The following is a 17,712-nucleotide window of genomic DNA, read 5'->3' on the forward strand; positions in this document are numbered from 1 at the left end:
ATGCATGAGGTCTGGTTATATGGGGTCCTGTGCCGGCTGGGCTCATCTGGCTTCTCTCAATTCCCTGATTGTATCTAGTCAGCACGTGACCGCAAGAATACAAATCGCTCACCAGCTTGGATGTTAATGCTGGGGAGTTATGACAGTGTGTGCACTGCACACTGATACGATTCAGCAGTCTGCAGTCACATAAAATGACTGCAGACTTTTCTCCCAAGCCGGGAAAACCCCTTTCAGTGTCTTTACAAGCAGGAGCTAACAGTAAAAACAACTATCAGGTCTGTCAAGTGTGAGAATGATCCAGTTATGTACCAGCATCTATTATGTCTGCAGGTGAAGACAAGATCTGCGAGTCAAGACCGAAGGCTTGATTTCAGGCAAGCACAAAATCAATCACTAGGGCACAAAACAAACACAACTGTGTTTTGATAGAAACAAGCAAAACTATTTCAGTGCAAACACTAAGAGGACCTCCTCCAGATGACTTTGGAAGTTTAATTTTCGTTTATGCCTGTGCCATCAACAAAAGCTGAAACCTTCCCTCCTCATGTAAATTAAAGCAACTAAAAGAATGCTGAGCAAAGGTCACAACTACACAATAAACATTGCAATAAAACTACAATCCCTCCCTCCTAAACCTGTATATTATGCTTTACATACAGAAAAACTCTAGATAAAACACAAGCACCAGAACTAATGCAGACGAAGGCTTAGAAAATATACTTTTAAAGGCACACACTAATAAACCAGACAGAAAAATACATTCACAAGTCAAGGCTATTCAACGAGTAACTACACTTTTAGGATTTTTTCATTAATCAACATTACAAAGCCAAAAAGCCAAGAAAATATATTATAAAGTTTCTTACGAAAGAAAAATCCTACTTTCCCCAATTAACAGTCATTTCTCCCCTCCACTTATCGAACTGCTCAACCTGGGCTATAGATCTGTCTTCAGCGAAGGACCAAATTACACATGATGCCTTTAAGAGTCTATGGAGAGGGAAAAAGGAAGGAATGGGAGGAGACCCCCAAAGAGCTGTAGCTTTTAATAACTAGAGCCTTCAGAAGGGAAAACCTCTAAAAAATATAAGTCATAATATGGCCAGAAATAGTGTTATTACTCATGTACACACACAGTTACCTGAAAGAGCCACACACTTTAAGGTAGAGGATAAAATAACATTGTAGTCTTTTTAGTTTATTAGTTTACGTGAAAGGGACTCTGTCAGTAGGATCACCCCTTCTGAACCATCTACATGGGCATGTAGGTCACAGAAAGCTGAATAACATGACACCTTGATATCTGCGATCCGATGTCTTATTTCAGAGATATCCAGGTTTTTCTTGTATATAAATGAGCTGTTAAAGGGAACCTGTCACCAGGTTTGGCCAATATGAGATACGGCCACTGCCTTTCAGGGATTATCTGCAGCATTCTATAATGCTGGAGATAAGCCCCAGATCCAACCAGCAAGAGAAGAAAAAGATTTATTATACTTACCTGCGGGACTGTCCAGGCTGATGGGTGTCGAAGATCCTGCTACGGCACCTCCCATCTTCTTGCGATGCCACCCTCCTGCTTGCGTCATCACTCCCCGACATTGCACTCCTGCGCAGGCGTACTTATCTGTCCTGTTGAAGGCAGAGCAAAGTACTGCAATGCGCATACGTCGGGAAAGGTCAGAGGCCCAGCGCCTGCACACGGCAGGACTTTTCTCTGCCCTCAACAGGGCAGATAAGTATGCCTGCGCAGGAGCACGAAATCAGGGAGCCTGTGAAGCAAGCAGGAGGGCGACATCGCAAGAAGATGGAGGCGCCAGACCAGGACCCGCGACACCCATCGGACCGGACCGCCCCGCAGGAGTGTTATTTTTCTTCTCTTGCAGGTCGGGTCGGGGGCTTATCTACAGCATTATAGAATGATGTAGATAAGTCCTGAAAGGTGATCGCCGTATCTTATATCGGTCAAACCAGGTGACAGGTTTCCTTTAAGGTCTATGGGCCGGACACTGATCTGTATGAGAATCTGCCTCCAGGGATTATTTTACATGAAAGAGAGACCAGTGTGAGACATGTAATGACAGTGTGCTCTCCTGATCTACAGGAGGATAGACTGCAGACTTGAACCAAGCCTGGACAGCTACTTTACACAAGTCAACATGTTAGGAAAGGCGGCAGATCCCAATAATCCCTTCACGATATCCGCCATACATGTACGGCACAAGCAGGTACGGACTGGGACAGAAATTGTTATCTTTTTATCAGCACTTGCTGACTACTGCTATATGTTTTACTGCAGGATATTTCTGCACAATTGTCACTCTGTGCTCTTTGTTTGTGTTTGAGTCAGTGGGTGGTATGAACAGTGTCCTACCGACTTGTTCATATGTGTGCATGTCACATGTGTTTTTAATCCAGTTTTTTCCGTGCCTATGCATGATTTGAGAGACCCCACCCCTCTCTTGTGTGACATGCACATAAAGAGCTGGCTTGCACCACGTGCCAATACTAGGAAGTGCCTGTCTTCATCCTGTTCATTTAGACGCTGCTCACATGTTCAGGTTTTAAATACATTAGATAGGGACTGCTTCAATACGGGTTACCTTGACACGGTGAGGCAGCTTGGTATACATTTTTTTGCAAAAAAACTTATCGACTAAATACCCTGTATTTATCATCTTTTTATCAGCACTTGCTGACTACTGCTATATGTTTTACTGCAGGATATTTCTGCACAATTGTCACTCTGTGCTCTTTGTTTGTGTTAGCATTATAGAGTGATGTAGATAAGTCCTGAAAGGTGATGGCCATATCTTATATCGGCCAAACCAGGTGACAGGTTCCCTTTAAGGTCTATGGGCCGGACACTGATCTGTATGAGAATCTGCCTCCAGGGATTATTTTACATGAAAGGGGGAGATACCAGTGTGAGACATGTAATGACAGTGTGCTCTCCTGATCTACAGGAGGAGAGACTGCAGACTTGAACCAAGCCTAGACAGCTACTTTACACAAGTCAACATGTTAGGAAAGGCGGCAGATCCCAATAATCCCTTCACGATATCCGCCATACATGTACGGCACAAGCAGGTACGGACTGGGACAGAAATTGAGCCCTGGCATTTGAAATCACAGAGGTCCATTGTTATGAATAGGTCACCAAGGAGGATGGCAGGAATAGGCTAGGCCACCAGGAAACCAGAAAGGTTGGTAACTTAGCAGACTGCAGACCCCTAATCCTAACAACACAACTAGCAGTAGCTGTGGGGCGTACCTACGATGCCCTAGATGCCTCGGCACAGCCGGAGAACTAACTTAGCTCAAAGCAAGAAATGTGAAATCTAAACTGCCCCGGAGTAGAATCCCAAAGAAATAGCCCCCAAACATCTAATATATAAAGCTCAAATGTATGTATGTATGTATGTATGTCCGGGATTGGTATTCACACCGTCACAGCTACAAAATTTGGCACAGTCACACGTCTGGACCCCGAGAGAGTCCTAGGCTATGTTGTGAGGCGAAATTTTAACCCAGAGAATATGGGAAGCAAGGTGTGCCACAGTCCGCGCTGCTGAGTCCACAAAATCACCTGGGATGCAAGATGTTGTAACAAAGTACTTCTTTATTCCTTCCTACGCGTTTCGGCGCACTGAGGAAGGTGCCAGGAAGGGCGCCGAAACGCATAGGATGGAATAAAGAAGTACTTTGTTACAACATCTTGCATCCCAGGTGATTTTGTGGACTCAGCAGCGCGGACTGTGGCACACCTTGCTTCCCATATTCTCTGGCAGTTTTTCCACGTTGGAGTGGTCGGTGGAGGTCCTGCAGCAGCTGATACTGTGTTATGTCTTCAAGCCAGTTGTGGGTCACACAACTGGAATAGGTGAGTGGAACTGCATTACACCACTCACACCGTAGTGTCACTAGTGATAGGGCACTATTGCGCCTCTTGTTCCCCCACCCTTTTTGTATTGAAATTTTAACCCCGCGCGTTCCAATTCACCAAACAATTTTGCCCCTATCTACATAATGGGGAAAATGTGTGTGTATCAAGCCCCGCCCCTCATTATGTCATAATGGTTGCCATGGCGACGCTGATGTCATCATAGGTTGCAAGCCCCGCCGCTCATTATGAGGTCATAAGGGTTGACTATGGGATGGAGGATATGTATGACGGGTATATGAGCACGGGACTATGGGATGGCAGATATGTATGATGGGTATATGGGCACGGGACTATGGGATGGAGTATATGTATGATAGGTATATGGGCATGGGACTGAGATGAAGGATGTGTGATGGGTATATGGGCACTCGACTATGGGATGGCGAATATGTATGATGGGTATATGGGCATGGGACTATGGGATGGAGGATATGTATGATGGGTATATGGGCACGGGACTATGGGATGGAGGATATGTGATGGGTATATGGGCACGGGACTATGGGATGGAGGATAATTTTAATTTGCTATAACTAACCACAGTTAGTTACTATGCCCGGGCAGCGCCGGGATCTTCAGCTAGTATATTGATATATAAGATGAGGCACAAACACAGGCAGAAAATAGACTGAGCAAATGATGGGGCCCAAACTGTCTAGATAGGATAGGAAAGGAAAGACACTGTCTGCAATCATGCAAAAACCCTAAAAAATCCAACACATCTGATGTACAAAAACACTGAGGTCGCACGACCTCTCCCCCACTATATCAGCCTTCTGGTGTGAACTGGCAGCAAAGCAAAAGAGACTAATATAACAGGGGACTGAACAAACTGACAAGCTGTAACATATGGAGCGGGGTCCAGCACAGCCCCAGCAGGGAGCACGCTGAACCCTCACAGCAAAGCAGAAAGAGGCAAAACCAGATCAGATGCAAAGAATTAGCAAATGAACAACTGAACTGAAAAATGCAGGATCAGGCAGGAGACAGCAGACCTCAAAATGCACAGGAAGAAACAATCACCAGCAGCAACTGAGGGAAGCCTGCTCACTTATATCCTCCCAGTCAGTAACCCCTGATTTCCAATAATCGTCGTCAGGTGGCAGACTTCTGTCAACCCGGCCAGCTCCATTACCCGCAGTAACCACCAGAGGGAGCCCAGACTCAAAAGTCAGATCAAGAGAATTCACAACAGTCCATGTTGTCCCCATCCCCAAGCACCAGATTGTGATATATTACCCTAGATGGAGGAAAGGAAGATTTACAACAAGACCAATATTTGAAATGATACCAGAGGCCCGCCGGGGTAAGTGACGAAGTCAGCAACTTTGTGCTCCAACACAACTCTTAATAGTATGGGTGTCTTGAGAATACCGATTCTGCTAACAACGTAGCAGACAAGGCAGCCCTCAACTAGACAAGCCCTTCTGGCATTTGCCAGAATTGCCAGATGGCCAGTCCAGGCCTGGGCACAAGTCAGTAGGGGGTGTAAAGAGCAGGCTCAAGGGGTGAGTTCACTCAATTCTCGGAAGGTAATGGTTCTGTGTTATAACCAGGACCTACCTCTTAACAAATCACAGGTAGTGCGAAGCACTGCCCGCGATTGTTAACCTGTTAAATGCCACTGTCAAACTGACAGGGGTATTAACAGCGTAACAGCTACTAGCATGGGAGTCATTCCATGCACAGATCAGTGTGCTTGTAAAGTGACTGCGGGTCACAGTCAGAGAGGTCCGTTGACGTTCTCCATGCTTGTCATTATGGAACTCCCTTAAAATCCAGCCTATGGCTGGGCTTCAAACTGGACCATGACTTTTACTATATACAGCAATGCTGTGACATTTCTGTATACAGCACAAGCAATCATACGATCCCAGCTTCAAGCCCCGTAAGGGGGACTAATGAACTGTGAAAAAAATAAATAAGTTTTGAAAAAAAAATTAAAAAAACAAAGTTCTAATCACTCCTACCCCTCCTCCCCCATTTAAAGAGAATATATAGATTCAATCTGAAGGCATCAAAACTATGAATTAAGACATGTGGAATTATATAATTAACAAAAAAGTGTGAAACAACTGAAAATATGTCTTATATTCTAGGTTCTTCAAAGTAGCCACCTTTTGCTTTGATTACTGCTTACAAAAAATGCTGTAACAAGTGAACACAGCTTTAAATCGATCCCAAAATGGTATCAATAAAAAAAAAATTCTCGTCCCACAAAATATAATCACACAGCTCAAACAAATATGTTTGGCGTTTCAGAAAATGGTGCCACACATCAATAACAATTTTTTTTCTTCAATTTTTTTTTTCACCACTAAAATAATTTTTTTAAAAAGGATGTCTTTGTTATCTGGATGCTTATTTCGGTATCGCCGTAATTGTACTGATGAGCAGAATCATATTGTGAGGTAATTTCTACTACACAATGTACACCGTAAAAACAATTCCCAAAAACCAATGTCAGAATTGTGTGGTTTTTTTCACAATTTCTCCCCAATTGGATTTTTTTTCCTGTTTCCAGTACACTGGGTGGTAAAATAAATGGTGTCATGCAAAAGTAATGATTACAACACAGGGGATAACAGTGTGCCCGGCACAGCGTGCGTGGGCCCGGCCTGGCACAGCGCGCTACAGAGTTTATGATAAATACTAACAACTTTAAACCAACATATTTTGGAAGATATAATGACAGCCACATATTAGAGATTTTATCATCACTTTCTGCCTTTATACAGCTTGTCGCAGTATTAGCAGTGATGTCGTAAACTGGATTAGAAGGTAATCTGTGCAGGTAAGGGCATCCCTTCTGATTCCATTTATGGAGTTGTAATTGGTTTGTAAAAAGGTTTATGGCAGCAGCAATTGCCAGGTCTGACTCACCTCATGGGCAAGGAACACAAGCAGGGTTAATCAGTTCCCAATACCTGTGATTGGACTGGGTATAGCTTCCAACGCTTGCTGTGCATATTCCTCTTCCCAGGCGATAGGTCACCTTGTATTACAGCATGCTTATATCATTACATGTGGGGTTTATTGCAGCAAGTTGCTATTCAGACACTAAAGCTAAATACTGCTCTGAATTAAAGCTCTTTTGACGCCATTGTTCAGGATCATGGGGTGCATTAAAAGATGTCTGGATACAAATGGTGAGATCATTAAACTGTCTCTGTACAAATCTCTGGTTAGACCACACATTGAGTGCTGTGTACAGTTTTGGGCACCGGTGCTCAGGAAGGGTATAATGGAACTAGAGCAGGTACAAAGGAGGGCAACAAAATTAGTAAAGGGGATGGGGGAACTACAATACCCAGAGAGATTAGCAAAATTAGGATTATTTAGTCTAGGAAAAAGACGACTGAGGGGCGATCTAATAACCATGTATAAGTGTATAAGGGGACAATACAAATATCTCTCCGAGGATCTGTTTATACCAAGGAAGGTGACGGTCACAAGGGGGCATTCTCTGCGTCTGGAGGAGAAAAGGTTTTTCCAAAAACTTAGAAGAGGTTTCTTTACTGTTAGGGCAGCGAGAATCTGGAATTCCCTGCCTGAGGAGGTGGTGATGGCGAACTCAGTCGAAGGGTTCAAGAGAGGCCTGGATGTCTTCCTGGAGCGTAACAATATTGTACCTTACAGTTATTGTTAGGTTCTTTAGGAGGACGTAGATCTGGGGATTTATTCTGACAGAATTTTATAGGCTGAACTGGATGGACTAATGTCTTTTTTCGGCCTATGTTACTATGTTATGTAAAGAAGATATTGCTCCCTAATACGAAATCTGCCCATCACACATATGGGTACTCACATGCTGTATATTAATGAGATATCTACAGGATGTGCCATAAAAGGTCATTCAGTGAAAACAACTGCACTCTGGGAAATTTTGATTTTCAATGCAAAAAAATTTTTTATTGAAGACACCACAGGGGAATAGTGCGTTGAGGTAACGTTTCGACCCTATGTCGGGTCTTTTTCAAACCTCACTTAAAGCACAAGAGAAAAAAAAAGAAGCAATCACAGCACTATGAATGTGCAGGAGGGGCTGAAAAAAGATCCAGTCTGGCAGGGACCAGGAATAGGTTCTAAGATGAGCTGGAAGCGTGGGGCAGCTAGCGTCGTCTGTGGTGTAGTACCACAGACGGCGCTAGCTGCCCCACGCTTACAGCTCATCTTAGAACCTCTGCCTGGTCCCTGCCAGACGATCTTTTTTCAGCCCCTCCTGCACATTCATACTGCCATGATTGCTTCTTTTTTTTCCCTCTTGTGCTTTAAGTGAGGTTTGAAAAAGATCCGACATAGGGTCGAAACGTTACCTCAACGCACTATTCCCCTGTGGTGTCTTCAATAAAAATTTTTTTTGCATTGAAAATCAAAATTTCCCAGAGTGCAGCTGTTTTCTCTTCACTGGATGACTGTCTGGACTAAGTTCCAGGTTCAGCTTACACCTACCTCATATCCACAGAGTGCACGCCTTGTCTGTATCACCATAAAAGGTCATTAACGGACCTGCATATCTCTAGCGAACGGGGCCTTGATTAGTGCTGCTGTCAGAGAGGTGGTTAAAATTCCCATTCATTTGTATAGGAATTCTAACATCTCCCACCCCCACCACCACTGGCAGCAGCATGAAACAGGGTCCCAATCGAAAGTCCGGTGGAACCCAATACATGGCGTTTGTAGCATGAAATGTCATCTCATTGGTTTCCATAGTTTTTTTCTTCATAAAAGAAAAACATATATGCTGTACCTTTTTTCTCTCCGGTATATGGTATATAGTCTTCCCTGTCTTTTTGGGTAAGAGCATCCTTTTCCAAGAACTCCAACAAATGCTCTCTGTCAAAAGCACCGGTGTCTTTCTTTACCGTTTGGTTCTTCTGTCGAAATCCTGCGGGCAGCAGTGCATTCTGTGATACGGAAAACACAGTTAGGCTATGTGCCCACGTAGCGTTTTAAAACGCTCACTAAAAACCGGACTCCTTCCCAGAAATCGCGCGTTTTTTTCCGCGCGATTTCGCAGCGATTTTCGCATGCGTTATTCAAGCACTTTCCAAGCGATTTGAAGCATCGCTTGGAAAGTGATTGACAGGTTGGTCACACTCGTCAAACATAGTGTTTGACAAGTGTGACCAGGTTTTTACTATTGAGGCCGCCTATGCGGCATCAATAGTAAAAGATAGGATGTTAAAATGCTAAAAAAAAAAAAAAAAAAAAAAAAAATCGGTGTATATTTACCTTCCGGCGTCCCGCGATGCATTCCCGGGCCTCAGCGTTCCCAGTAATGCCTTGCGAGACCTGTGATGACGTAGTCTCGCGTTGCTATGGCGATCTCGCGAGACCGCTAGAGTCACGCGAGACTACGTCATTACAGGGCCTTGCCGCAAGGCATTACTGGGAACGCTAGGCCGGGAATGCAGCGCGGGACACCGGAAGGTAAATATACCCCGATTTTTTATTTTTTATTCTTTTTTTTACAGGGGTATGGTACCCAGGGCCTGGAGGACAGTCTCCTCTCCTCCACACCGTGGGTACCAACCGCACATGAGACGCTTAACTTCCCGCATGGTGGGCATAGCCACATGCGGGAAGTAAGCGATTCTCATGCATTCCTATGGGTGCGGAATTGCGGCAATTCTTTGCGATTCCGCATGAAAGATTGAGCATGCTGCGATTTTTTCCGCGATGCGATTCCGCCGCGGAAAAAAGCGCAGCATTAGCACAGCATGTGCGGAATGCCATAGGAATGCATGGGAGGCGTTCTGTACACGATTTTTAAGCGTTTTCGCACCAAAAATCGCGGCAAAAACGCTTAAAAATCGCTACGTGTGCACACAGCCTTAATGACAGGACTGATGGCCAGAATGCATTTACAGTAAAAAACCCGCAATGTTAAAAACACAATTCAGCCTTAAATTCATGTTAAATAGTAGTAAACAGCAGTCTTTCTCCCATCTAGCGATTGAAAACACATGAACATTTGCCGAGCAATCATGTGCATGGGGGAGTTAGGAGAACAATCAGCAGACCACCATCTCACGTGCATGGCCAGCTTTATACAGTCTCACATAGCATCGATAATAACGCTAACCTCATGATCCCACTCACTGGAAGATATTGCTGCAGTAAAAGTTATGAGAGTGGAGACCTCTCGGTATGCGAGAAGTTTATGAAAGCAAAAACCTAATAACCGATGCAACGCAAACCTGTAAAATGGAGCTCAGCTTTAAACTGTGAACGTTTTCACCATGTCACTGTGGAGCTTGGATCTCCACAACTCTGGCAGGAAAGCTCCGAGTACAAACCCTTGGGAGAGATTACAATGTTCTACAGGAAATGCAGAACAGAAGCCAAACAGACAGCGTTTCACATGCAGGAGCTCTCAAGGCAAAAGCAAACATCTTAAAGAAATGGAAAAGGCAAACCTAATCTAGGGGGATTGATAATTAGACGGGATACTACATTCTGGAACAAAAGTACCGTAAGCTCCTGTGAGAAAAGTCACCCGAGCCAAAAAGTGAATATTAACACATGCTATGTAGAATTTTATGGAGTGGACTGTGAATGTAACAAACCTCAAGCTCTGTATAAACACAAAGCAAGAAGCCTGGAATATAGGGAGAGGTGGAAAAAAAAGGAAAAGCTTTTCACAACGGTGTTTGCTCAGCTAACAGATTGCGCTCAACTATTGTGAGCTGAGAAAATAAGACGAAAGAAAATTCTTACAAGTCTGATGTTGGTTTGTAGAAGATTTCAAAGGAGATATCAGAAAATGGATATGTGACCAGGCAGGACCTCACATACACAAACCCCGCGTTCTGAAGATGATCCGCCATGTTACAGACTGTACGCAGCTCGGTGCGCCACTTCTGCCGCCCTTGTAAATTCTGATACAATTCTACTAGCAGAATCTGACTTGGGACAGACATTTGTCTTTCGGTATAAAACAATGTCAGATACAAATCTATTCTCACCTCTGGGTCCATTTCTTCCAGGACATTTTCCAGTTGTTTTAGATCAGCTTCCGAGAGGTTTCCAAGCAGTTCATCATCATCCATATCCCTGTACTTGTCCAAATCTTTCCGGAAGGCCATAGTCATTGCTTCAGCTATGTGTTGGGTGTACGCAACACCCGACAGCTATTGTATTTCTTCTTAATATGGTTTTCTTAATACTAGAAGATACAAACATGAAAATGGAGAAATTTACTTACTCAATGTCTCTTAAAATATACAAAAAAAGACATTATGGGATTTCACATGCACCTTTAACTACTTGGACAGTAAAGATGATGTGCTGGTCGCTACTTGGCATCAGACATGTCTCCCATTACAAGGCAGCCATCCATTTAAATGGCTGGCATCACATGCTACCTTTCTCTTGTAACAGTCCGGGCATGGTTTCCCAAGTGATATCATCTGATTACAAAGGTCAGAGAAGCCAGACGCGTGGTGGTCAGCTGTTCACTGAACTAACATCTTTTTTAAAAGGGGGTTTATGGAGATAAATCCCTTAGGGTTATTCTTCTGTTATAAACTGAAGCCAGGTCACTAGGAGAGGATATCCCATCACTTAATCATGGTGAGGGTCAGTTTGGACTCCCAGTAATCCTGAACATCACTGATCAGGATCGCTGGTTTAGTGCAATGTTTCCTTCATTGTTTCTCTGCATATCGGTGTCCTGGCCACCAGCTGTCCATGCAGGCAGTATAGGCAGGAGTACCATTCTACAGGTAGGCAAGTACTGGAGAGGTGAAATTCTGAAACCTTCATTTTAAAGAAGCACTCCTCCTCCCATCAATGCTTTTATACTCTCAATATATTGCAATTATATTATATAGCACTTTGTACTTATAATTGCTCATTTTGCCTTTCTACCCATTTACCGTAATTCTTCTCTTTTCTCTGCTGTATGTAGGAAGAGGAAGTCTCTTTTCCCTCCATGAGTCATCCCCTTCTTCAACTCCTGACTTAGCTGCTTCGCTTTTCCCCCTGCTAGAGATTTTTGCAGTGACTCACTAGTCATTTAGGGAAAATTGACCTCCTGTTTCTACACACAGCTTAGCAGGATTCTGCTGGTCAGTTTTTAAATCACATGATGTCATAGACCAAATGAAAAACAGAAGAAGTAACTGGGTAAAAAGGCAAAATGAGCAATTGTAAGTACACAGTGCTATATAATATGAGGACTGCAATATATTAAGAGGATAAAATTGTGATGGTAGTGGTTCATTAAAGGGGAGATAATGTGCTAGGAGCGGTTTTCTTTCCTCTGCCCACTGAAAACTCATGAATACTCGGAGGAGGGTTAAAAGTGTGTGTATAGGGGAGTCGAGAGAGTTAGCTTTACATCAAAGTATATGGGAAGCTTTATGATACAGCCAACAGCAATCTCATTTGTGTATGTATCTTTAAAAAAAGAGGACACAGCACTGTGACCCCTTGATTCTAAAGATGATTGAGGGTGTTAGAGGTCAGACCCCTACCGGTTATACGCTAACGGCATATCCTAGCGACATGCCATCACCTTGTAAGATAAAGATGACTTTTAAAAGGGACAAGGTCACTGCGGGGCATTCCGTCACACTAATCCTGCATCAGATATTGTAATCTATGAGAGGGAATCGGGGATATAACAGGTTTCCTTTAAACATCAGTACTAGATGGGGATTATGTCAAATTTATTTTCACTATAATTAACGTATATTCTGAATATGAAAGCTATCAAGTAAAAGACTAACGTTTCTGTAACTATTTCAACAACACACAATTCAGCAAAGCAAGTTCCTCTCATTCAAGAGTGACAAGCTAATGCCATTAGTGCTTCATTAGCAAACATAGAAAATAAAAGCAGGATATTATCAATGCAAGAAACTGGGTACTGCTTATCTGTAGGAAGCAGCCAGGAAGAAACAGTATCCAGTGAAAGGTTTATTGAGACTTAAGGCCCTTTCACGTTTAGCGATACGACCCGGTCAGGATCGCTGGTGCATCGCTAAATGATCGCTAGTGAGCTTCCACACAGGAAGATCTCACAGCGATGCAGCAGCGACGCAGCGCACGATGCTCACCTTTCACACACAGCGATCCTGACGTCCTCCCGCCCGCCTCCACGCGTCGCTCGTCGTCACAGCAGGAAGCTGACGACGAGAAATGGAGCCGGACAATCTCGCGCGATCAGCGATGGACAGTGGGGGAGCCGATCGGAGGTAAGTATCACACATAGCGATATCGCTAGCAATATCGCTATAACGTCACAAATTCAGTGACGTTATAGCGATATCGCTATGTGTAAAACCCCCTTTAAGGGTGTGTGCACTCACTGCGGATTCTGCTGCGGATCCGGAGTGGTTTAGGTCCTGCGGATCCGCAGCAGAATTAGCTGCGTTGTACAGTACCATTATATCCTATGGAAAATGGAAACCGCAGTGCAGACGGTACAAAATTTTCTGCGCGGTTGTTGCTGCGGTCTCCAATCTGCAGAAAGAATTGACATGTGACTTCTTTTCTGTGGATTCCGCAGCGGTTTACCATCTCCTCCATTGTAGAGATGATAAACCGCAGGCTAATCCGCACGTCATTTGACCTGCGGATTTACCTGCGGATTTTGCAAAATCCATGCGGATCAATCCACAGCAGAATCCGCAGCGTGTGCACACACCCTTGTGCACACGCTGCGGATTTTTTTTATCTGTGGAACCGCAGGTAAAATGACCTGCGGGTTTACCTGCGGATTGGCCTGCGGTTTATCATCTCTACAATGGAGGAGATGGTAAACCGCAGCAGAATCCGCAAAAAAGAATTGACATGTCATTTCTTTCTGCGGATTCAAAACCGCAGCTTTTCCGCAGTTAAAAATCCGCAGCATGTGCACAGAAAATTGTAAATCCCATAGGATAACATGCTACTGTACACTGTCTGCAGAACTGCTGCAGTTCTGCTGTGGCCAAAACAGCAGCGGAACCGCAGCAAAAACCACAGCGTGTGCACATAGCCTAAGGCTCGAGTGAACTCCACAGCCATCTTGAGACTGGTGTAATGCACAAAAATGTATTTCTCTGCAGGAATTCACTTTGAACAATACCAGGACGCCATTTAACACAAACCTCCTTCCAGTAATGATTACTTTTTCCCATAACATTTCTGCAAAACTACAGCATAGCAAAGTCAAAATATGTACCCGATTTTTCAGCAGGAGATATTAGGCTTCATTCACATGACCCTTTGGTTTTCGTTTGAATGCAGCGTAGTTTCCTGAAGGCACTCTGACATTCTGTGGAGCTTTTTGTCATTTTATTTATTTTTTTTTTTTAACAGATTTGTGCAACTTTGATCTATTCTACAGACCCAACTCGCCCACTCAAGTGGGTCTGCAAAAAAAATAAAAAAAACACAGCAGACAGATGCCATCCAAGCTGCAATCAGCTGTTTTCATTGACTGCTTGCTAAGAATAGCTTGGAAAACATCCAATGTTTTAACATACAAGAAAAATGGATGACACGCACGGTTAAAAACTAACGCACGGACAATAATGGATGAAAATTGGTCCATTTTTTTGAGGATGGAAAAATTCTACCAAAGACTGACGTATGAAAGGAACCTGCATGCTTCCAAGTTTCTCTCTAGAGACATAACAATACTGTTCAGTATTACAATAAGGGCTGAAAAAAATAAGTGAACCGTGAGAGTGAAGGGAGCGTTTCCTGCCCGCAGAGACAGACATGAAATTACATCAGCACAACATCAAGAAAAGCCTTTTCAGCAGCTGAAAACAAGAGCCAAAGACTGGAATCGAGCTCCAAATCTGAGGCCACCAGGACATGGTGAGGAGATCACTGTATGCCAAGAGCCTCAAAAAAGTCAGGCTAATTTTCTTCCAAGTGACTATAATTCAAAGAATTATAATCTGACAAGAAGGATCTCCTACTCACCATGAAGGAACGTCTTACCTCATCGGGTATCTCCTGAGTAATCACTATGCTGTACTGCAGTCTTATAACTTTAAACTTTAGGGTCACGTCAGAGACCGCAGATTTCATTCCCGTTGTGGATGTTACTTTTTTCATTGCATCTCCCTCAAGAAGGCCTGACATGACGGAAATCACCTACTGATTTCAACGGACATCATGTTCTCCCAGTGATCAGCTTAGCAAATCACAGATTGTCCAAAGTAGAAACCTTCTCCTTTGTACATGACCATTGACCAACAACAAGAAAACAAGATTTCTAAACAATGTTTCAGTATTTTACTGGTCCAATGTCCTACAGTTAGGTCCATATATATTTGGACAGAGACAACATTTTTCTAATTTTGGTTCTAGACATTACCACAATGAAATTTAAACAAAACAATTCAGATGCAGTTGAAGTTCAGACTTTCAGCTTTCATTTGAGGGTATCCACATTATAAATGGATGAAGGGTTTAGGAGTTTCAGCTCCTTAACATGTGCCACTCTGTTTTTAAAAGGGACCAAAAGTAATTGGACAATTGACTCCAAGGTTATTTCATGGACAGGTGTGGGCAATCCCTTCGTTATGTCATTCTCAATTATGCAGATAAAAGGCCTGGAGTTGATTTGAGGTGTGGTGCTTGCATTTGGAAGGTTCTGCTGTGAAGGAAACATGCGGTCAAAGGAGCTCTCCATGCAGGTGAAACAAGAAATCCTTAAGCTGCAAAAACAGAAAAAACCCATCCGAGAAATTGCTACAACATTAGGAGTGGCAAAATCTACAGTTTGGTACATCCTGAGAAAGAAAAGCAAGCAAGCACTGGTGAACTCATCAATGCAAAAAGATTTGGGCGCCCAAGGAAGACAACAGTGGTGGATGATCGCAGAATAATCTCCATGGTGAAGAGAAACCCCTTCACAACAGCCAACCAAGTGAACAACACTCTCCAGGAGGTAGGTGTATCAATATCCAAATCTACCATAAAGAGAAGACTGCATGAAAGTAAATACAGAGGGATCACTGCACGGTGCAAGCCACTCATAAGCATCAAGAATCAAAAGGCTAGACTGGACTTTGCTAAAAAACATCTAAAAAAGCCAGCACAGTTCTGGAAGAACATTCTTTGGACAGATGAAACGAAGATCAACCTCTACCAGAATGATGGAAAGAGAAAAGTATGGCGAAGGCGTGGTACAGCTCATGATCCAAAGCATACCACATCATCTGTAAAACATGGCGGAGGCAGTGCGATGGCTTAGGCATGCATGGCTGCCAGTGGCACTGAGTCACTAGCGTTTCTGGATGATGTGACACAGGACAGAAGCAGCCGAATGAATTCTGAGGTATTCAGAGCCATACTGTGTGCTCAGATCCAGCCAAATGCAGCCAAACTGATTGGTCGTCGTTTCATACTACATATGGACAATGACCCAAAACATAAAGCCAAAGCAACCCAGGAGTTTATTAAAGCAAAGAAGTGGAATATTCTTGAATGGCCAAGTCAGTCACCTGATCTCAACCCAATTGAGCATGCATTTCACTTGTTAAAGACTAAACCTCAGACAGAAAGGCCCACAAACAAACAGCAACTGAAAACCACCGCAGTGAAGGCCTGGCAGAGCATCAAAAAGGAGGAAACACAGCGTCTGGTGATGTCCATGAGTTCCAAGACTTCAAGCAGTCCTTGCCAACAAAGGGTTTTCAACCAAGTACTAGAAATGAACATTTTATTTACAATTATTTAATCTGTCCAATTACTTTTGGTCCCTTTAAAAACAGGGTGGCACATGTTAAGGAGCTGAAACTCCTAAACCCTTCATCCAATTTTAATGTGGATACCCTCAAATGAAAGCTGAAAGTCTGAACTTCAACTGCATCTGAATTGTTTTGTTTAAAATTCATTGTGGTAATGTCTAGAACCAAAATTAGAAAAATACTGTCTCTGTCCAAATATATATGGACCTAACTATATATACAGTCATATGTAAAAGTTTGGGCACCCCTATTAATGTTAACCTTTTTTCTTTATAACAATTTTGGTTTTTGCAACAGGTATTTCAGTTTCATATATCTAATAACTGATGGACTCAGTTATATTTCTGGATTCAAATGAGGTTTATTGTACTAACAGAAAATGTGCAATCTGCATTTAAACAAAATTTGACCGGTGCAAAAGTATGGGCACCCTAATCATTTTCTTGATTTGAACACTCCTAACTACTTTTTACTGACTTCCTGAAGCACTAAATTGGTTTTATAACCTCATTGAGCTTTGAACTTCATAGCCAGGTGTATCAAATCATGAGAAAAGGTATTTAAAGTGGCCACTTGCAAGTAGTTCTCCTATTTGATTCTCCTATGAAGAGTGGCATCATGGGCTCCTCAAAACAACTCTCAAATGATCTGAAAACAAAGATTATTCAACATAGCTTTTCAGGGGAAGGATACAAAAGGTTGTCTCAGAGATTTAACCAGTCAGTTTCCACTGTGAGGAACATAGTAAGGAAATGGAAGAACACAGGTACAGTTCTTGTTAAGCCCAGAAGTGGCAGGCCAAGAAAAATATCAGAAAGGCAGAGAAGAAGAATGGTGAGAACAGTCAAGGACAATCCACAGACCACCTCCAAAGACCTGCAGCATCATCTTGCTGCAGATGGTGTCACTGTGCATCGGTCAACAATACAGCGCATGCATAACGCCTTTTTGTATGACCAAACAACTCAATCTTTGTTTTATCAGTTCACAGGACCTTCTTCCAAAATGTAACTGGCTTGTCCAAATGTGCTTTTGCATACCTCAGGCGACTGTTTGTGG

General features: G+C 43.1%; 1 protein-coding gene across 1 annotated transcript in view; it reads right to left on the reverse strand.

Moving 5' to 3' along the window:
* The window catches only part of LOC141084037 (tropomodulin-3-like), an 81,230-nt gene that overhangs the window by 40,829 nt on the left and 22,689 nt on the right, over positions 1–17,712 (reverse strand). The window contains exons 2-3 of the mRNA XM_073568424.1: positions 10,921–11,120; positions 8,700–8,856 (exon numbers count right to left, since the gene is read on the reverse strand). Of these exons, the coding sequence (XP_073424525.1) occupies positions 8,700–8,856; positions 10,921–11,046 (283 nt within the window). The 5' untranslated portion in view covers positions 11,047–11,120. The remainder of the gene's footprint in view (positions 1–8,699; positions 8,857–10,920; positions 11,121–17,712) is intronic.

Source organism: Dendrobates tinctorius, unplaced genomic scaffold (assembly GCF_039654945.1).
Source record: "Dendrobates tinctorius isolate UK_male_01 unplaced genomic scaffold, ASM3965494v1 ptg000022l, whole genome shotgun sequence".
NCBI lineage: Eukaryota > Metazoa > Chordata > Amphibia > Anura > Dendrobatidae > Dendrobates > Dendrobates tinctorius.